General features: G+C 47.3%; 1 protein-coding gene across 1 annotated transcript; it reads right to left on the minus strand.

Annotated features, from left to right (window-relative positions):
* Positions 1-8,761: 8,761 nt before the first annotated feature.
* NDUFAB1 (NADH:ubiquinone oxidoreductase subunit AB1) lies at positions 8,762-19,830 on the minus strand. Its single transcript, XM_069570358.1, has 5 exons — positions 19,579-19,830; positions 11,529-11,651; positions 10,708-10,795; positions 9,689-9,788; positions 8,762-8,924 (listed from the first exon to the last, which is right to left on the minus strand). The coding sequence occupies exons 1-4, from the start codon at positions 19,744-19,746 to the stop codon at positions 9,697-9,699; spliced, it is 471 nt and encodes a 156-aa protein (XP_069426459.1). The 5' UTR covers positions 19,747-19,830; the 3' UTR covers positions 8,762-8,924; positions 9,689-9,696.
* Positions 19,831-21,301: the final 1,471 nt, after the last annotated feature.

Raw genomic sequence — 21,301 nt, forward strand, 5'->3', positions numbered from 1 at the left:
TTTGTGCTGTTCGCTGTTGCTCTGCTGCTGTCTTTGCGATTCTCCTCTCACTGGTGCAGGCCCTCATAGTAAGGTTTGGCAAGAGATGTCCCAAACTTCACATTCTGGATTCTAGACTGTTAGCCTTCTTTCTGTGAGATGTATTAGCATGTGTTCGCCTAAGATGACTATTCCTTGTGAGCCAGTTCATGGTGATCTTCCGCGCCCTTCCCTTCTAAGCCGTAGTTCAAGAATCCAGCCCATCCAGACCGACTCTTGCTTTTCGTGGTGTCGTCCGTGCCAGGTTACGGATCTAGGCAGGAAAATCTCCTCTTGCTTTTCTGGGGGGCACAAGTTCGTCTAGGAAGTGTAGCATCCAGGAGACGGCCTGTTTTCCACCCCTTGCAAAAGGAGCAGTACCTGTAAGCCCTTCTGTCCTTGTCAGCCCGCAGTCCCTGGAGGAAAGAGCATGTCTTTGCCGCTTGTGGAAGCTTCGCTCTGCAGTTGACAGGCCTCGCGAGCTCTCGGAGTGGCGTCGCGGTTTGAATGCTGCTTGCTTTCCGTTGGCCAGCCTGCGTGTCCCAGAGGCTTGTCCTGACAGTGCCACACACCCGCTCTTGAAGCAGGCATCCTGTCCCTGTTTCGTGGGGCTGCTCCCCAAGCCCCTTCCCACCAGGTTCCCCCCTCGCCCTGCTCGGGCGGCTGCCTCCCGCCACGTGACGCCCCTTCCTCCCAGTGACGGTGTGCGTCCAGACTCCCTGCTCCCCAAGGGCCAAACCGCTTCTCGCTCAGGCTGGTGTCGTCTCAAAACAGGACCAAAGCCTGTGTGAGCCTTTTTATTTGAAGTAAATATGGTGCTTTTTTCCTTACTTGGAGATCTTCTATATAAATACTGTAAATGACATCTTTTCGTATGGACCTGTTCGAGCGTTGCTTTCCAGAGCCCACGAACTGTGCTGGCCCGATCTTGGGCTCTGGCCGCCCCGTCCCTGTGGAGCCCTTGCAGGAAGCCCCGGCAAGCAGAGGAGCCGCCGGGGCAGCGTCTGGTGAGAGCCGCGCCTGGGTCCCAGCAGCGCCCACTAGTCTGTTACTCGGCCCCTGAGTGGGCTCGTCGTCAGCTTCTTACGGTCCAGGATGTACTGACTAAATCTGTGTTAGCAAATTCAGACACTCCTTCCCCTTCCGTAGCATCGCGGTGTTCATTCTCCCTCAGGCTTCTCTCCGCGCGGAGTCCTCGCTGGGGAGGGGCCAGGACCCCTCTCGGGGCTCTGAGGGCGGGCAGGGGCGTGAGGCTGCCTTCTCTCGTGGAGCTGGCAGCCCTTTCGCAGGACAACAAGCCTTTCCTTCCCTCCCCTCAGCCACTTGGCAGAGTAGGGACAAGGTATCCCTGCCGTCAGCTCTATTTCAGTCAGCCTTTTCAGAAAACTGAGAGAGATGGTCTCAAGACTTGGTCCAACTCTTTGGTATTCAGTATTCAACTATTTGGTATTCAGTTGTAATCGATGATGGGCCTTTTGCAAGTAGCGTCAGCTCTTTTTAAAAAGAAAGTCAAGCTGAGCTAAGGGTGCACTTTGCTATATCGTGGACGTGGTGGGCCAGGTGAGGCCTCTGTAGGCTCCTGCTTTCCATGATGAGGGCCAGGGAGACTCCCTTCACCACTCAGTTGCCGGATCTCAGCTGGAACGGGCTGCCTTGCTTCTTACTCTCCCTTTCACCAGGTGCCTGGAGGAACGGACCCGGGCGCTCACGCTTGGCCCGCCCTCTTTGCCAGAGGCAGGACCCTGTGTGCCAAGGGCGGCTTGCTTTCCACCCCGTCCTCTGAGGCCTCCTCTTTCTCTCCTTGCCTGTTGTCTTGGAAAGGATAGTCCTTTGTCTTCAGGCTTTGTGATCAAGTCATCTTAGGACTGGCACCTGTTCCCTTCTTCGCGGGGCCTGGTGGCCTTTCTGAAGTCGCAGGTGGTCAGGAGCCCTCCAGTGCGCGTGACATCTGGTCAGTTGACCTGCCAGGCTGGGTGGTTCTACTGCTTTCTGAATTTCTAAGAATCTCTTTCTTTCCTAACGAGTTCTGCAGATTTATTTGACAATGTACGTAAGTACCATGTTTTCCTTGTGGTGTACGCTCTGTTCTGGTTTTGTTTTTAATCAAATGCCTGTTTGGGAGGAGATGAACGTATTTAGTCTATTAGATTTGCGCTGCTGGAAAATTTTTTTTTTAAAGTGTAACCTTGACTAGCTGTCTTATTATTGTTTATCCTGTAAGATTAGTCTATCAATTAAAGTTTGATAATTAATTGCGTCTCCTTTTCCTTCAAATTCTTCATGCGCCTGATCTGTACTGGGGATTGACAAACATTGAAACTGGGCCTGGAGTCATTTTTTTGTCCAGTTGTGGGGTACCATGTTACCATCTTCCTTGTTTGGCTCTTGGGTATATCCACATTTGTTCCTGCTGAAAATAGCTGATAAACGGATCCAACTTGATGCACTCCGTGTGAGTCCAGCTTCCAGCTTGGCGGTCAGCCAGGTCCCGGTCAGGGCCTTCCCCTGCCTGGCCTCCAGGGGTTGGAGGGCAGGCCGCCACGCAGTCCTCACTCTGCCAGGACACGTCTGATCAAACACTGAGACGGAGCTGCAGCTTCAGCCGCAAGCCGCAAGGACCCAGGACGGGGGAGGGAGGTCTGTTACCAGGCATGGGCAGTGACTGTAGTTGGCAGAATTGGTTTTGACCCAGCACTGCTCCCATTGGACCCTCTCTCCTCTTCGCCCTACTTGGTAAATGTTCCTGAAGGTTCTGGTCTCACTGCCCTTTCCTGGCTCTGTGTAGTTTCCCATTGCCTCACAATCCTTGAACCACACCATTAGATTCTTAAGGTTCTGATTGTTTGGGGGTGGGGCTGTGCTCCATGCTGTCTGTGGCCTGATGCCCCTGGGGAATCTTCTGTCTGCATAAAGGGCACTTCTGAATTGTTACTGGAGGCACCTTACACCGGGTAGGGTGATTGAGCCTCCTCAGATAGGGAATGAGATGAACTCCACTCTGAATATCGTACCATTTTTTGGGGGGAGACACCTTGGCATTTTCTTAACTGTGGGTAACTATCAGAACACTCGACAGCAGGGACCTCACAAAACACGGTCATGAGGGCAAGAGGCGAGGACTTCCTACTTTTGCCCGAAGTGGCCCGTCTGACTCATCCTGCTTGTAGGAAGTTGCTGTGCTTCCACCCAGGAGGCCTCTGCCGACCCCACTGGGCCGTTTTCAGCTGGGATTAACCTCTGCCTTTCCCAGTTTCTCGAGGCTGTTTTTGTTCTGAAGCCTTAGTATCCTGTCTTAGTCTACTGATAGACCCCTCCCTACTCTTCACCTCATTTTATAGCTCCTGACTTTCAAGTTTCTTCTGTTTTCACCACTTTCCTCTCTATCTCATTGTAATCGCTTGCTGTCTTCCCTTTTTTGTACATTTTCAAACCTACAGAAAGTTGAAAAATGCTAGTGACCACTTCGTGCTTTCACGTGGGTTCACCAGTTGTTAAAAACGTTAACTCCATTTGCCTTCTCTTCACATGCATACTTTATTTTGCTGAGTCATTTGACCGCCTTACAGATGCCATGACGTGTTTTCGTGTGGATACGTAAGCAGCATCTCCAAAGAGTAAGGCCATTATTACACCTTAGCACGACACGGGTACCTCACCTAAAAACGAATATCAATTCAGTAATATCACCTAATATATAGACGATGTGAAATTAGTAATACTGGTTAATACATCTTCTAGAATGGTTCTCAATCAATAATTCTTACGCTTCTGAGTCCTGTCTTTTTTTTAAATATCCTTTTAACTTTGTCGTTGCTAGCCTTGCTCTCCCTTTAAAGAAACCTCCCCTCCATGTGTCTCTAATCATCATTTGTATCCTGACCCCCTGCTCTCTCCTTCCTGTCTTGAGTGTTAGTTACCCTGTTACCAAGGCTTCTGGAACTGTGGTTCTGGTGGTGGTCGTGAACTGGCGCCCCCACCTGGCAGAGTTGCCTTGTTCTCTGCCCTGCCCTCCCTCCCGCATGTGAGACTTGCTGACTGCAGGGATCCACGACTGAGGACAAACCCAGTTCATGTGAATTACGCAAGGGGATTGTAACCAGAAAGTCCAGTGTCAGACCTAGGCCTGTGTGGGCCCCCAAGTCACATCAGGCGCCTAACCCTCCAGCTCTCAGCTCTGCTTTGTTCTCTGTTGACTCAGCTTCTAGCAGATGCACTAGAGGGAAGTGCATCTTCTCCCTGAGGGAAGAAGTGTTTTCTTGCCCAAGAATTCCAGAGTAGAAATACCAGACAGGGCTCTTACTGGCGTGTTACCCAGAGACACAATAACCTTAGCATCCGAGACGTGTTGTTCCCGGTGACTTCAGTTCACTGCGAGTCTGGGGCTTTCAGATGCACACTCCAGACTGTAGAAGACCACAGCTGTGGCAGGCCACCCGGCAGGCTTTGGGCCTCATGCTCTGCGTCAGGCCAGTTACTGGGAAAGGACCTTCTGCAGGGCTCCAGCCTCGGTGAAGAATGGGTGCTCCTGAACCCTCTCTCCAGGATGTTGTTTAACTCAGCTCTTGCGTTGAGTCTGTCCACTGCCAGGCACCGGGACAGATAAAGTGTGTGCGTTCCACTGTCACCACTCCATCACCTCTTGTCCGCCCCGTTACCCATCGGAGGAAACTTTGAGAAGAGACCTGGCCAAGGTCACATGCCTGTCACAGACCGAGGCTGTGATTCAGAATCCAGATGTGCCTGACCCCAGAGTCTGTGCTCCGAGATGCTGGTCTTATTGTTGAGAACTTAGGAAAGAGCTTGGCTACTTTGTTTTGGTTTCATAATTTTTTTCTTTTTTCTCCCTGGTTTATTTATCTTAAGGGTACTAACATATGTTTGTGAGTTGTTTTTTTAACTTTGAACCTTGATATTTATTGCTTGGCCACCATTTAAAAAATCGAGACAGTAAATAGTACATGGGCTTGATAGAGAAATCTCAAATGGTAGGTAAGTCTCACGTAGTTCTAGCTCTCCACACCAGCTGTGTTCCATCCCTGAAGCAAGCAGAGTTCACTTTAGGCTTAAGCACCAAGAGGCCATCTCATGAGCAGAGGGTCAGTGATTCCCACATAAATCCCTTATCAGAGTTGGGGTATCCACAGAGGAACTTCAAAGCAGGAGGGAGCAGGTCCAGAGGAGGTGCCTCACAATCATACTCCAGCTTAGAGTTCCAGACCATTATCTGTCATCTGTTTGGGTATCCCACAAGTAAATCCAACGGCCCAAACTGAAACGATATCCCTTTCTTTTTCCTTTTTGGCCACTCCATGTGGCATGCCAGATTTTAGTTCCCTGATCAGGGACTGAACCCGCGTCCCAGTTCAATGGAAGTATGGAGTTTAACTGGCTGGACCACCAGGGAAGCCCCTGTATCCCTCTTCAGTCTGACCCTCCTCTCTTCCCTCTTTCAGATAACAGCTCACCCAGGACCAGTAGCCCCAAGCCATGAACTTGAGAGATACCCTAGACTCTCACTTCCTCTGTCATCTGACCACCTGCTATTTTTATCCCCAGAGTATTTTTGCAATCCCTCTTCTCTATCCCAACCTCCAAATCTGCATCTTTCTCTTGGGTTCTTCTAGTGCCCAGCACTTTCATCCCCTTCAGTTTACCCTTTGCACAGCTAGCTGCCAACCACTGAGCTCGAGTATGGCTGACTGCGTCTGCTCTGGGAAATCCTGCGCCTGCTGCCTACAAGTTCCTTAAAAGACAAATGAGGCCCTGCTTCGTGACCTGATCCCAGCCACAGCTTTAACCAGAGGCCACCCCGCCCAGGATTTCACCCTCCAGTCATAACCCCGGCCTGAACCGACGGCATGTCCCCTCCTGTGCTCACGTGGTGCTGCCGTGGCTCCTGCTCGTGCCGTGGGGCTGGACCCCGGCGGAGCCTTAGGAATACAGCCGAGGCTTCATTGCTTGGGAGTGCCTTTCCCAAGCCTTGGCTCCTAATGAATGCCCAGTTTTCACAGATTTCTTACTTTTTACACAACGTGTTTATATTTAGAAAACACTGATTAACAAAAATAAGCCAAGGTATTTCTACCACATGGTGGTAATCTAGCATTTTGGTATGTGTCGTATGGAAATGGAATCCTGTTGTTTATAGTCTGTTCTGTGGCTCAGCTGGTAAAGAATCTGCCAGCAATGTGGGAGACCTGAGTTCGATCCCTGGGTTGGGAAGATCCCCTGGAGAAGGAAAAAGGCTACCCACTCCAGTATTCTGGCCTGGAGAATTCCCTGGACTGTATAGTCCATGGGGTTGCAAAGAGTCGGATACGACTGATTGACTCACTTTCACTTTTAAAATAAAATACCGATTTTTCATCGTGTAAAACTGTCCCCATTGAACCGACCCCACACTGTGGGATATCCAGCTGAATGCTGTCCATAGACTTTGTTACACCCTATCATGTTGTCTTCTCCTTAACAAATTTCAAACAGGATAGTTGACGGGCTGTCACCTAGTCACCATCTGTTAACACTGCTACCATTTCTTTTTTCTTTTCCCTGAACCATTCAAAAGTTACCTACAGGGACTTCCCTGGTGGTCTAGTGGCTAAGACTTCAAGCTTCCTATGCTGGGGGCCCAGGTTCAATACCTGATCAGGGAACTACATCCCACATGCCACAACTAACACCCAGAGCAGCCAGATAAATAAAGTCACCTACAGACATCTTGCTGCTTCACTTCTAAGTTCTCCTGAGCATAAGGTTAGTTCACTACATAATACTGATTATATGTAAGAAATTTAACATTGTTTTATCACCTATGTAGAGTCCAGTTGTCCTCAAAATGTCCTGTTTTTCTCCCCAAACCTTTCAAACTTCACATTTCCCGTGAAGTTGTGTCTCTGGTCTCCTTTAATTTAGTTACCCTGTCCTTTCTGTTCCACGTCAGTTTTTTTTAAAGTGCTACCTTCTGGATTTGTTTCATGATCAGTTGGATGAAGAATACCACAAAGGTGACGTGTCCTCTCATGACTTCAGGAGCAGCTCAGTCAATGCTTGGTATCATTGGTGATGCCGAATATGAAACATCACATGGATTTTCACGGTCTCCTTTACCAGATGGTGAGCTTCCAGTGAGCAGACTTTACACTTGTGACCCAAGGCCCAGCCTGGAGGAGTGCTCCGCAATGGCGGGCACACTGTAGTTACATTGGGTGCACGAGTGCCCTGGCTGTTCGGAGGAGATAGAACAGCACTGGCCCCAGACGCAGGTCGTCACAGGCCTCCCAGCCGCCCCTTCCCAAAGGGACCTGCCTGCAGCAGACACACTGATCCTGTTTGTTCTGATTGACACACGTTGGAATGCTGTATTTGGCCAGTTTGCTGCCTGTGTATAAGGGCACACTGGTTTCTCAAAGAACTTCACAGCAAGTTTTTAGACCAGAAAGGCCTTTGCTGTTTGAACATGCACCCAGATCCTAAATACCACTGTCACCAAATAATGTGTGGTTGTTCCCCACACCTCTCCCACTGCCTCATTCTGGCTTCTTTAAGACTTCCACAGAATGGTTATGAGTGGGCCATTTCACGGCAGGTATGTGGTTAAGATTTTAGCAATCTCTTTAGTGGCAGTACTGCTGACTTCAGGATTTTAGGCAGCAACAAACACATTTGCAATTTTTGGCAAAATGTGTAGTTGCTGTGGGAGATAAAACAGACAGAACATTTACCCCAGATATTAAATTAAGGTACATTCCAATCAGGAGTCCTGTGCAGCCTATTTTTTTGCCTGTTGGATCTCTAGTGCCTAATAAGCAGACTATTTGTTTGAATAAATGCAGCTGGGAAAAAGAAAGAGGCAGTCCCTTATGTTCCAATTTTGCAGTTTTCCAAGAATATCTCAAGTACTTAAAAATGTAGCATAGCAATGAATGCTTCCTGTTTACTTAAAAAGGAGGGGAAATGTGACTGCTTTCTTGTCTATAGTGGTTCTAAAGTGACACAGAAGGAACTGGCAACACCGGGTACCTCCAGGAGAAGCAGGTGTGTGGCCCAAACCCCACACCAGACTGCAGAGTCCTGTCACCTCGTCCCTCAGCCACGAGATTCTCTGCCGGCTGAGGATCACACAGCCAGTCCCTGCACCTCTGCAACGACGCTACTTCCTACTTAAGTACACGACTTTGATCTCCTTCCTCCTGCATACTAGAAGTTCTGCTAAAAGTAAAGCAAGTATTTTAGGATAGGTCTCTCAAGTTAAGTCTCTAAGAGCTGAGCAGTTGCCTACATCAACTCCAAAGACCTAACACAGTGCTAGGAATAAAAGGAACAGGGTTGTTACTGATGTATGACAAACAGACACAAAGTCAAAGTAACCTAGGGGGAAAGAGAACCTTTTATCTTCCCCAAATTACTAAATTACCAAAATTACTAAATGCCATTAATTCAGAAATGGATCCTCAGGACAGGGATGAAAAATTAGTCCCACACACTGGTGTCAGCTGATACGAGGAATAATCAGTAAACTAACGGGGGCACAAAGTATTTTGAGGCAAAACATCATCTTATCACTAATTCATTCCTCATACTGAAGGTGGTCAGAGAGAAACTTATTTCAAGCACTCTGCCGAAAAAGTTATATTTCTGATATCCATGAATATCAATGACAGAATAATCTTTAAAAATCCTAAGCAATGTCAATCTATTAAAAAAAAGCAGTCTAGACATAAAAAACGGAAGACTCAGAAAAATCTTGGTTTTACAGATTTATTTTCAAAGGGCAAAAACACTTAAGACAATTTAAATACAAGTCTAGACAGAATTACTCTCCAAGTCAGCAGTGATGCAGAAATATGTTCTCACTCCCAGACACTCGTCAGCATCTTCTGAGCCTTCTCTCAGTGAGGAAAAAGGGTCTGGCAAAAGACAAAGTAAATTCTGGTGTTACTAACTTTAAGTGATAATCTCTGAGGTGCTAAATCCAGGGTAACTAAAGTTACAGACACAAATACAAGGTTTTATCTGTAAAGTCTGATCGCTCACTCTACAGCCTACAGAACAGCAGCTAATGTTAAGAGGCTTCCTTACTTCGGGCACCGTATCAGATGACTGACACACACTGCGGTTTCACCTTCACGAAAGCCCCAGGCAGGCCCTGTCATACCCCCATTTTACACAGGAGGAAACTGAGGCTGCGGAGGCTGCACAGTCTGCCCAAGATTCCAGGCTCACAGGACGCAGCAGTGCTGGGTCAGCTCAGGCGTCTGTCGCCGGAGTTCATGCTCCTACCCAGAAGGCCTCTCCTGCCTACTTAGGAGCCAGGCCATCTCAGCTTCCTGGACAGCAGGCTGGACAGGCCTTGGGGTGGGGGGGTAACTGAGGGAGGCAAAGGCCTCCGCTTCGGGGTGACATTGCTCAGTTTTTTTGTACAAGTCTGCTTTTAGGAGGAGGGCTGACAGAGAGTCCTGTCTAGGAATGAACTGCTGTCAATCCCTCTGGAGGATAAAGATGATCACTAGGGTTGGCCCCCTTGGAATGGCAGATAACCAGAAGGTACCTGCATTTTATAACTCCTGAAAATCTTGTCAAGCACTTCCATTTTTCCATTTCTTCCTAAGTTTTTATCGAAGAACCATGGAGAGATTAATTCTATGGGAGAACAATAAGCCAAATTGTTTACCTGATATCTTATTCATATACATCCTTCTTATCTGCAATGTAATCTACAATTTCTTGTGGGCACATTAACTTCTCCGCATCTATATCAGGAATCTCAAACCCTGAAAGTGAAATTTATGACAATGCATGAATGTAGAAAAAGCAAATCCTTTAGAACCGAAAGCATCCAACCCTTCAACAACATGCATAAGCGCATCAAAAATGTCCAGCAATCTCGAATCCCATTTGTGAACCTGTTATGTACCAGATGATGTATTTTTCAGACATAATTTGCATACTACAAAATGTCCCCATTTCAAGGGCAACATTCAATGGTTTTTAGTATATTCACAAGGTTGTGCACCATCACCACTATCTAACTCTACAATATTTTCATTACCCCAGAAAGAAACCCCGCAGCCCTTCCGGGTACCACCCCTCTAGTTAGGGTGATCTCTGAGGAACTGTAATTAAGTTCTTCCCTGTGGGATGACATACAAGTCCCTTGGCTTCCATTCAGGCAGTTCACCTAAATGAGCCGTGGAACCTCGTAACAGTCTCGTTTGTATAACTAACCATCCCAGACAAGGATAACTTGGGAATGTGCATGGAAACCGCTGCAAGAAACCAAGATGTGTGTATGGGTGTGTGTACAGGCACACATCCTAACCTAGGCACATCTGGCGATTTTCTAGACATGGACACTTAGGTCTAGCTCACCGGGGGGGGAGGTTCTCCAAGCTGTCATCAGCCATCAGGTGAAGGCTACGCCCTTCATCTAGAAGCCCCACCCCAAGAATCTCAAGGCCATGCTCCCCCAGGCCTCCTCTTGTCACTGAGCCCTTGGTACTGCACCGGGCGCTCTGCGGACCTGCTTCCCAAATATTATTAAGTACACTGTCCCTGACGTTTCCTTCATCCGATAGTAAGCAGGTGGAGGTGGGGGTAGCGCGCTGCAACTGCAAATCCCCATCAGACTCCCAGCACTTCTCTGCATTTAATCCACCTAAATCAAGCACCAAGACCCAGCCTGTGCGTTACCAAATTCGTCCTCCATGGCCATGATAATCTCCACTTGGTCCAAACTGTCTAAGCCCAGGTCTTTCATAAAATGGGAATTTACTGAAAGCTGCAAGAAAAGAACACCAAATGCAAAATTCAGTCTGTGAGAACACTTGCTTCTCAAAATAACTGAATGGTGAAATGTCACTTAATCATTACCAAGAAGTTTTTTTTTTTATTATAAAGAGGTCATATTTTAAATATCAAGATCCATAACAATAATAATATACTTTTAACCTGTGGCAACACACACTTGGTGTGCTTTACATGTTAACTTATTCAACCTTAATTTTGAAATAGTTAGCCATATATATAAAGCTAATGATGAACTGACTTTGTACATTTTACAATGATCTTTGATCACTGTTCTGAATGACATCTGAGAGTCTGTTTTTCCTGCTGCCTTACTGACCACCAAGACACCACACCTTAGAAGTGACGTCTTGCTCCCTCAGGAATGGCACACAGTGTCTGTTATCACATTGTCTTTAATCCAGACCTCACTATCACTAGACGAATCCTTCAAACAGTATTCACAGTATACGATCAGTTGTGTTTTTTAGATGGTGGGCAATAACAGATCACATAGTACCTGTAATATAAATACGTGTACTTGTGTATATATGCCCTTTCACATGCACTGAGAAGTCTCCAAAAACACACCCAAGAAGCCAGGTCAGCTGGCACCTCCCAGAAGAACAGGGTTCCTGGGAGCGATTTTTTGCTTTAGACACTTGGGATATTGTACCATGTGATTAAATACACATTTAAAGAAAAACCATTTAAACCACATCAATTACCTTTTCTGGGTCAATCTTGTCATAGAGTTTCAAGACGTAAAGAACACGGTCCTTGATTCCCTCCAATGTCAAAGGCGGTGCGTCGCTATACTGGCGGCACAGCGGTGTAACTCTGCCTGGAACCTAGAGCAAGGGATAAAGGAAGCGCTGCTGTGGAGCCCAAAATGCCTCTAGAGAAGGCACCGGCTACAGATGTCTTTCACAGAGCTTCCACAGGGCCAGCAAATCCACCTCCAGGGAGGCTCACTGTGGCCACCAGGACACACAGAGGCCTAATGCAGGGTAGAGTCAGAAGCCATAGCAGTTCAACAGCATAAAAATGGATTTCTTGGCACTTCCCTGGCAGTTCAGTGGTTGGAACTCCATGTTTCCAATGCAAGGTGCTCAAGTTCCATCCCGGGTCAGGGAACTAGGATCCCACACGGTGTGGCCAAAAAAACGATCTCCTTTCCTCTCAGTCAGGACAGGCACTCTTCTCTCCTCTGGTCGGCCTCCAGGCTTTGGGACATTTGCCCCACTCAGTGAAACTGCCACTAAAACAAGAGTCTGCAGAGGACCCTAAAGCTTCTCACATCTCAAGCAGCCCACTACCCTTTTAATACCCAAGGCAAAATAACTCCTCAAAAGAGCTGTCAGGGTGAACTGACACTGAGAATCACACACCAGAAGTGTCTAATTTGGCCCTGGTGGTAATTATAGACTTTGGCCAAGACAAATGAAGCCAGCTATGAACCCAAAGAAGAGGATGATGAGTTTGCAGGCATTAGTTTCCAATCTGTTACCCTTCCAAGTGGGCTTGCCTTGTTGCCACCCACTAAATAATGAGACACTCTGATCTTTGCCATCATTGTGTAATATCTCAAATTTCTGATCTTAGCCCACTTGGAATTCAACTAGGTATGATGGGCTTGACTGGATTCCTTCACAGAATGTGAGAGGGAGTCCAAGTCACAGATCAGCAGACTTAAGGCCATGGAAGGCATGGGGCCAAGAGGGGAAAATGAGACGGCCGTCTGGTAGTTCGTAGTATAGAAGTCTTTAACCTCAACCGGTGTGTTCTCATTCTGAAGTTGATTTTAGGTCTGCAGTTTGGAATTCTTAGGGGATAGAAATCCATAGGAAGTGGGTTTCCTTTTTGGGATTTAGGTCCTCCAAGTCACAAAGGTCTATGAAAAACTGTAAAAAAAACAAAACAAAAAAAAACCCCAAACCAAACAACACTGCCAGGACTTCCCTGGTGGCCCAGTGGTTAGGAATCCATCGATCCCTGGTCCAGGAAGATCCCACATGCCTGAGGGCCACGAAGCCTGTGTGCCACAATTACTGAGCCCTTGCCCTAGAGCTTGTGCTCTGCAACAAGAAGCCACCGCAGTGAGAATGCATTTCAGCTAGAGAATAGCCCCTGCCTGCCACAGCTAGAAGCCTCTGCACAGCAGTAAAGACCCAGCGCAACCAAAATAAAATTAATGTATTTTAAAAAACTGCCGGAGCTTCCCTGGTGGCTCAGTGGTAAAGAATCCGCCTGCCAATGCGGGAGTCATCAGTTTGATTCCTGATGCGGGAGGATCCCACATGCGCCGAGCAACTAAGCCTGTGTGCCTCAACTACTGAGCCTGTGCTCTAGAGCTGGGGAACCACACTTCCTGAGCCCATGTGCCACAATTACTGACCCCCGAGTGCCCTAGAGCAGCAAGAGAAATCACTGCAATGAGAAGCCCACGCACTGCAACTGAAGAGCAGTCCCTGCTCTCTGCAGCTAAAGGAAAGCCCTCGCAGCAACGGAGACCCAGCACAACCCTAAAAATGAATGATTAAAAAACAAAAAAAGCTGCCAATTAACCAAATCAGTATGATCTGTTTAAGAAACACTTATCTTGCAAAAAAGGAAAATCAAGTATTGGAATCAGGTTTAATCAGCAAGCTAAAGAGATCAGAGCACTTGTTCTTTTTGTTTCCATTTATGGTCTCCTTTCCTTTCCGATTACAGCATGTTAAATTAAGGAGACCTCTGATCTGGGGATGCCACAGGCCAACTTATCAACAATGATTAGAAAAGGTTTCCAAACCACAAAAAAAAGGGAAGACGCAAAAAGGACCAAAGAGAAAGAGGGAGAAGACATGAGTTAATACTGGTAATGACAGAAATCAAATCTAAGGTGGGAGGATCTAACAGAGGCCTTGTATGTATGCAGCACAGCAAGAAGTGGTATGAGGTGAATTACCGCTGGGAAAGGGTGAGAGACGGGAGGCTGACATGCACGGCACCCAAGGGAAGAGGCTGGTGAGGGCACTTTCACATGCAGCTACCCAAGTGGCCCACTAGGTGTCAGCATCGACCCCAGTAGCACTGGCAACTGCCTGCAGGGGCCAGGTGGGTTCCCTGTGATTCAGTCAGTTTGGTTCAGTTCAGTTGCTCAGTTGTATCCGACTCTTAGCGACTCCATGAACCGTAGCACACCAGGCCTCCCTGTCCATCAACAACTCCCAGAGTCCACCCAAACCCATGTCCATCGAGTCGGTGATGCCATCCAACCACCTCATCCTCTGTCATCCCCTTCTCCTCCTGCCCCCAATCTTTCCCAGCATCAGGGTCTTTTCCAGTCAGCCAGCTCTTCACATCAGGTGGCCAAAGTATTAGAGTTCCAGCTTTAGCATAAGTCCTTCCAATGAACACCCAGGACTGATCTCCTTTAGGATGGACTGGTTGGATCTCCTTGCAGCCCAAGGGACTCTCAAGAGTCTTCTCCAACACCACACATCAAAAGCATCAATTCTTCGGCGCTCAGCTTTCTTCACAGTCCAATTCTCACATCCATACATGACCACTGGAAAAACCATAGCCTTGACTAGACAGACCTTTGTTGGCAAAGTAATGTCTCTGCTTTTTAATATGCTGTCTAGGTTGGGTCATAACTTTTCTTCCAAGGAGTAAGCGTCTTTTAATCTCATCACTGCAGTCACCATCTGCAGTGATTTTGGAGCCCCAAAAATAAAAGTCTGACACTGTTTCCAGTTTCCCCATCTATTTCCCATGAAGTGATGGGACCAGATGCCATGATCTTGGTTTTCTGAATGTTGGGCTTTAGGCCAACTTTTTCACTCTCCTCTTTCACTTTCATCAAGAGGCTTTTGAGTTCGTCACTTTCTGCCATAAGGCTGGTGTCATCTGCATATCTGAAGTTACTGATATTTCTCCCGGCAAACTTGATTCCAGCTTGTGCTTCTTCCAGCCTAGCGTTTCTCATGATGTACTCTGCATATAAGTTAAATAAGCGGGATGACAATATACAGCCTTGACGTCCTCCTTTTCCTATCTGGAACCAGTCTGTTGTTCCACGTCCAGTTCTAACTGTTGCTTCCTGACCTGCATAAATGAGACTAAACAGGGCCCCACCTGGAAACCACAGGCCAGTCTCAAAAGGTGGCTGCAGTGGGCTGTGCAGGAAACAGGAGGGTGTATCACGTGGGAACTCAGGCTCTGGAAGGAGAAAGTATCCCAGCACTAGCTCTTTGTTACTAGCTCTTTGGCCTTGGGCAAGTTATTTAATCTTGCTATGCCCTAGTTTTCCTTATCTGCTAAGTGACCATAAACAAAGGTCTGTCTAGTCAAGGCTGTTTTTCCAGTAGTCACACATGGATGTGAGAGTTGGACTAAAATGAAAGCTGAGAGCTGAAGAATTGATGCATTTGAACTGTGGTGTTGGAGAAGACTCTTGAGATTCCCTTGGACTGCAAGAAGATCCAACCAGTCCATCCTAAAGGAGATCAGTCCTGGGTGTTCATTGGAGGAACTGATGCTAAAGCTGAAACTCCAATACTTTGGCCACCTGATGCGAAGAGTTGACTCTTTTGAAAAGACCCTGATGCTGGGAAAGATTGAGGGCAGAAGGAAAAGGGAATGACAGAGGATGAGATGGTTGGATGGCATCACTGACTCAATGGACATGAGTTTGAGTGAACTCCAGGAGTTGGTGATGGACAGGGAGGCCTAGTGTGCTGCAGCTCATGGGGTCGCAAAGAGTTGGACACAACTGAGCAACTGAACTGAACTGAACTAACAGTACCCAAGTTCACAGGATTGTTGAGGCATCAAGGAGATAATGAAACGTAGAGGGCTTAGAACACTGCCTGGCACATACAAGTGTTATTCAGGGCTGTCTAGTAGGCTCAGGCAGAGAAGGCGATGGCACCCCACTCCAGTACTCATCCCATGGATGGAGGAGCCTGGTGGGCTGCAGTCCACAGGGTCGCGAAGAGTCAGACGTGACTGAGCGATTTCACTTTCACTTTCATGCATTGGAGAAGGAGATGGCAACCCACTCCAGTGTTCTTGCCTGGAGAATGCCAGGATGGGGTAGCCTGGTGGGCTGCTGTCTGTGGGGTCGCACAGAGTTGGATACAACTGAAGCGACTTAGCAGCAGCAGCAGTCGGCTCAGAATGGCAGTGACCTGCCAGTTTGAGAGTGAGGCAGTAGTGTAGCCCAAAGTACTTGATTGACTCCTTCCCTTTCTAGCCTCTTTACTGATTTCCTATCAGGTTGCAGTACTGCCAATAGCACTTTACATACGTCATCTCCTTTAGAGCTAATAATAACCCTGTTTTACAGGTGAGGAAACTGAGACAAAAGGTTAGTTATCTTGCCCCAGGTCTCCCAGAATGGCCTCCTGAAGGGTCTTACTGCCTCCTTTCTGGGGATCTCAGCCACGAAAAACAGAGCGGACAAGCACTTCTGAAAAGTGTCCCCAACGGCCAACATTGTTTCTGGTGTTAATTATTCTTCCCCAAGGTCTACATTTAACAATTATATGCAACAAAATCACCTCCCTCAGACATCAGAGAAGCCACTGTCTGAAGGAAAAGAATGAGGACTCAACCCTGTGAACCAGCAGGAATAAACCTGAGTAGTTTCTATTAATATCCATCTTACCCTGAACTGGGTCCATCTCTGAGGGGAACTCAGAGGAACCTAGGTGGCTTTAAAGACCATCTCTGCAAATTACCCCCTGGGCGGCTCTACCCAGGTAGCAGACATCCCACCCTCAGTTTGGTTATAAATTCCTTACCTGTCTCCAAAACACCTGCTTGCAGACCTCCATTCCTGCTCCGCCCCTGGGGCTCTAGCCGGAAACCTCAGAGCCAGCCTCCACTCTCCCCATGTTCTCACCATCATGTTTACTGGGTCACCCAGCTACGTGGGAGGGAAGGTCTCAAATGTTCCTTCAACAAATTGCAATAATCTTTACTCCCTGTGACCCAGACAGAGAACAGCCACATTCCTCAGTGGGTGAATGAGCACCTATACAGCACCTTTCAATATACCTGTCTTCCCACCTCAACGTAGGTCTCTCCCTTTCACAGGCACCAGAAGGTCCACACTAAGTAAGTGCTGGGCTCATCCTGGCCTCTGCATGTGCAACTACACCCACCCCCACTGCATGAGAAGCTGCTGCCTTCAGGACCATGCTCAGTGGGGTTTCCATCAATCCGCTCTTCTTGTGCACTGCAGACACACCTGTTCTCAAACAGCAATGCCTTGCCTTTACCTATTACCTGCCTGGCTCAGCAGCCTTTGAGCTTTACCTTATGTGCCAGGCACGGTGCAGTGGGCTGGATCCACAAAGATAAATAAAGACATCTACCCTTGGAGAAGCCTATGGTCTAATGGAAAACACTAATCCAAACAGATCATTTCAATTATAACAAAAATGTGGCAAGGGCCATGACAGGTATTTGTAGGTTGCTTCAGTAACAGAAGTTGTCATTCAATCCTTGAGAGCCAGTGAGGGTAGAGATACGAGACTCGGGAATGAATGACGTGGTCGGATCGCAGCCCCAAGTCCACCACCACCACACGTGTCAGTCTGGCTCCAGTACCAGGAACAGCTGAGCCTTCCCTGCACAGGAACTCTTTGGAAATTCTCTGTACTCTGGCTGCCTGTCTAGATTCAGGGCTCTGGGTCAAGTGTAAGACTTCAAGGTCCCATTTTAGGCCACTACATCTTTTTGTTTTTTTGGTACCTTCTATTTTATATTGTTGTTATTTTTATACTCAGGAAAGCTGCTTCGGCTCCTTTTTTCAGGGGAAAAAAATTAGAATATAAATGAATAACTAGTTGTTCCAGGGTCTGCACAGTGGATGGATTTGAGGAGGGAAAAGCTGACAGAACAGAATAGGTAGAATGAGCAAAGGTTCAGATGAAATGAACAAAGGCTGGAGGCGGAAGTTTGGGGGTGACTGGCATACAAGCAGTAAGAGAAAGCAAGAGAGCAAAGAGATGGGTGAGGGAGACTATGTGGCAAATGATTTCTTGACCTTACCAACATTTAATGATTTAGTAGAGAAAGTTCCCAACAAGGTGGAACATGAGATGAACCAAGGGAAAATAATGTCAGAAACCACCTAGGGAAAACCGCACAGCAGGGACTAGGCAAGGTTAACATAGCGGCCACGTGTCCAGTGAAGACATGAATCGATGTCTTTCTTTTGTATGCATCTCTGTATCTCTCAACTGCTAGCATAAGGCCTGGCACACAGTGCCTCAGTATCTTTGAAGGAGCAAGTATTTACTCTCCAGTTTAGTCCAAAAAGGATACAAGGCAGCTAAATGGGAACACTTTGTCAAAACCACTCTGTAAGCATAAAGAAAATGGCTGCTCTGCTGTGTATGTAAACCCAGCAGAGGTAGTGGAACCTCTCTGAGCACCTTGCAATTCAAGGCACGGTCCAAGCAGCAGCAGCAGGATCTTCTGGAAGGCCACTGGAAATGAAGACTCTTAGGCCCCTTTCCAGAACCTATATTTTAACGCAAGTGATCAGAACGCACAATCAAGTTTGAAGAGCAATGCTCCAAGAATAAGGAATTATCACTTCACCTCTTAGCCTGACACTGAAGTTGGTCTCAGGAACAAAACGGTAACTATATACACTACTCTTTGAACTTCAAGGTGACACTTTGAACTTTCTGATTCACTGACAGGACAATACCCCCTGGATGAATTTACTACACTGTCAGTAAATCTTGACACTGGCTGCACATAAGAATCACCGACAACTTTTAAAAATAGATGACCACGTTGGACTGCTAGAGATTTTAATTGATTTGGCCTGGGCATTCTTAGGTTTTATTCTAATACCTTAGTGGAGGTTAAAACCACAATTACATGAAGTCCTAGAGTTTGAAAAGGGCATTCTCTACTTAACTTTGAGAATCTATCTACCCTTAAGACAATAGTTCTTAACCTTGATGCACTTCAGAGTCACCTGGGGAATTTACAGAGCACACGTCAGTGCCTCATCACAGAGGTAAATCAGATGGGTGGGGGGCCCACGAGGAACATACTTATTTTTAAGCTACCCAGGTGATTTGAATGTGCAACCAAGGTTGAGAATCATTAACATAAGGAGAAATTCAGCCTCTAAAAGGTTTCATCAGATTTTAAAAAAGCTTAAAAACTAACTTGCTTCCTATCCTTATTTGCAGGACACCCCAAAACAGGCAAAAGCTGCCACAGGGAGAAACCTGGGGAGAGAACTGCTGTGGAGAAGGCTGTAGGGCGCCGTGTCTTCCTCTTTGCACCCAGTCATTAGTTTTTTAGAAAGCCATCACGGTATTTATCATTATCACTACGACTAACGGCGACCGGTATTTCTGAGAGCTCACCAAGCACCGCGCTCGGCATTCTACCAGTATGATCTCCTCTAAACCTCGTTGGAACTGCACAGGTAGAGTTTTACGATTCAGACTGAGGGTGGGCGACGGCACCTGGTTTATCCAAAGTTCTGGTCAGAGGCAAGCTGCATTCGAACCCAGGGGTGTTTGACTCCAGCTCTGTGCTCTTGTTCACAATCTCTAGGTCACCCGAGTGCCGGCAGGGGTCAACCAAGCACCGTTAGACAGTGGGAGAGGGAGCGAGCAGGTGTCCCCTGGTCATCCCCAACAACAGGGGCCACAGTAGCCGCGGCCCCGCTGCCTGGCCCCTCCCTCTCACCCGGAGTGGGCCCGACGCCGGACCCCAGCCAAGTCCCCCCACAAAGTCACCGCCAGTCACCTGCGCGAGCACCAAGGCCGGCAGCGGAGCCCCAGGCCTCGTCCGGGTCTCCGCGGCGAAAAGGGTAGTGCTGAGCGGCCGGGCCGCAGCTAGCGTGGGGAGCCTGGGCAGCGGCGCGAAGGCCGTGGGAAGTCGGCGGACACAGGCGCAGAGGACACGAGCCGCCATGGCTACGCCGACCCAGGATGCACTGCGCCGCGCCCTCGGGTTCAGTATCCCCTTGCGCTCTGCGCAGGCGACGCACAGAGCGGCGGCTGTGGGGAGCGGCTGGCAGTGGCGGCCCCTGGCGGCTCCTGGCTGCACTGCGCCATCGGGGCGGGCGGCCCTGCAGTCCAGGTCCAGAGGCGAATAGATGCTAGAGCCGGAGCTAACATGGTGTAAATATTGTCTTTCCCCAAACACTAATCACTGACACAAGAAAGGAACTCATTTTTACTTATTCTCTGAAAGTTAAAGTTTTGATGTCGGTGATTCTGATAGGGGCAAAGGGACAAAGTAGGTGATTAAATAGTTAATCCCACTAAGGGATTCTAAGTAGAAAAATATGGTAAACCCCTGTAAGTTAATGATCACTCAAGAAAGCAGGCTTTCATAACAGCAAAACCAAACAGGCTTGCTTAGCAACAAAACCATGCAGAAGAAGCAGGAGACATACCCCCAAACAATAAAATAATGGGTACGTGAGACCTACATCCTGCCCATTAAGTTCAGTAAGTTAATGACCCCTAGGTCATGCTCTCTGCACAGGTAAAAAACAATAATTTACAGAAAGCTAACATTTCAAAATAAAGACCCTCATTGTACTGAGATCTGAAATATTCCCATAGTGCCTTAACAGTCCTGCTTGACCCTGTAGGGACAAGAAAACTCCCTTGCCCAACCTGGAGGAGCTGATGATGGAAGCATGATGTCTAGCCAAGAATGAGGAAGAAAGTGGTCTCTTACTCAGCCCCGATTTTTCCTTTGATTATAAAACTGTAGCCCACTAAGTTCTCAGGGTGCGGCATCTCTCACCTGCTAGATTGTAAGCCTCACTAGCGTCCTAGTCTAATAAATCACTTATCTATCACTTTGCCTCTCACTGGAGTCTTTCTGAGCAGAGACATAAAGGACTGATATCTTTATGGAGCCACCTGAAATGACCCCAGATGGTTCCAGTTCTTCATATTAAGTTTATTGAATAGGTCAAAACTCAGCATAAAAGAAGAATGTGAGTCATGTAAATGTATAAGACTAATAAATGTGGGACAATAAAAGTCATAAACATATTTAAAAACTTGACTGTGTAAACTATATAGCTCACAGAAATGGGAACATGGGAGTAAGCTGAAGAGTGCTAATTCATTCATATTTTTCAGCAGGGAAATCAAAACCTTTGAACAATGGCTTCAAACTCGGAATACTGCCTGGATGAACACTCCAATCATGCCTTCAGTTTACTTATTTCTTTTTACTTTCATTAAATCCAAGTAAAATAAAATGCACTGCCTTGTAATTTCTATTTATGAATTCATGAAAATATCAATAATCTGCTATGCGCTAGTTGTTGAGGCTACATCAGTGAGCAAACCAGATTGGCAATCTATTTTCAGATAGATTGGAGAGATAGAGAATAAACAACAAAAAATATAACACCTCCCCCCCAAAAAACCCTCCAGGAAGTAGTGATAAGTACAATGAGAACCAATAAAGCAGAGAAGGGGGTAGTGGGGGCTATGAGAGG

The sequence above is a fragment of the Ovis canadensis genome, chromosome 24 (genome assembly GCF_042477335.2).
Source record: "Ovis canadensis isolate MfBH-ARS-UI-01 breed Bighorn chromosome 24, ARS-UI_OviCan_v2, whole genome shotgun sequence".
Lineage (NCBI taxonomy): Eukaryota > Metazoa > Chordata > Mammalia > Artiodactyla > Bovidae > Ovis > Ovis canadensis.

Bases quoted from the DNA above. Each gene is read 5' to 3' on its own strand.
- NDUFAB1 (XM_069570358.1), bottom strand. From the start codon at position 19,746: ATGGCGGCTCGTGTCCTCTGCGCCTGTGTCCGCCGACTTCCCACGGCC. The intron at 11,652-19,578 runs GTGACTGGCGGT...CCCTTGCTCTAG, and splicing joins CGGCCTTGGTGCTCGCGCAG to GTTCCAGGCAGAGTTACACC. The intron at 10,796-11,528 runs GTAATTGATGTG...CTTTTCTTGCAG, and splicing joins ACAAGATTGACCCAGAAAAG to CTTTCAGTAAATTCCCATTT.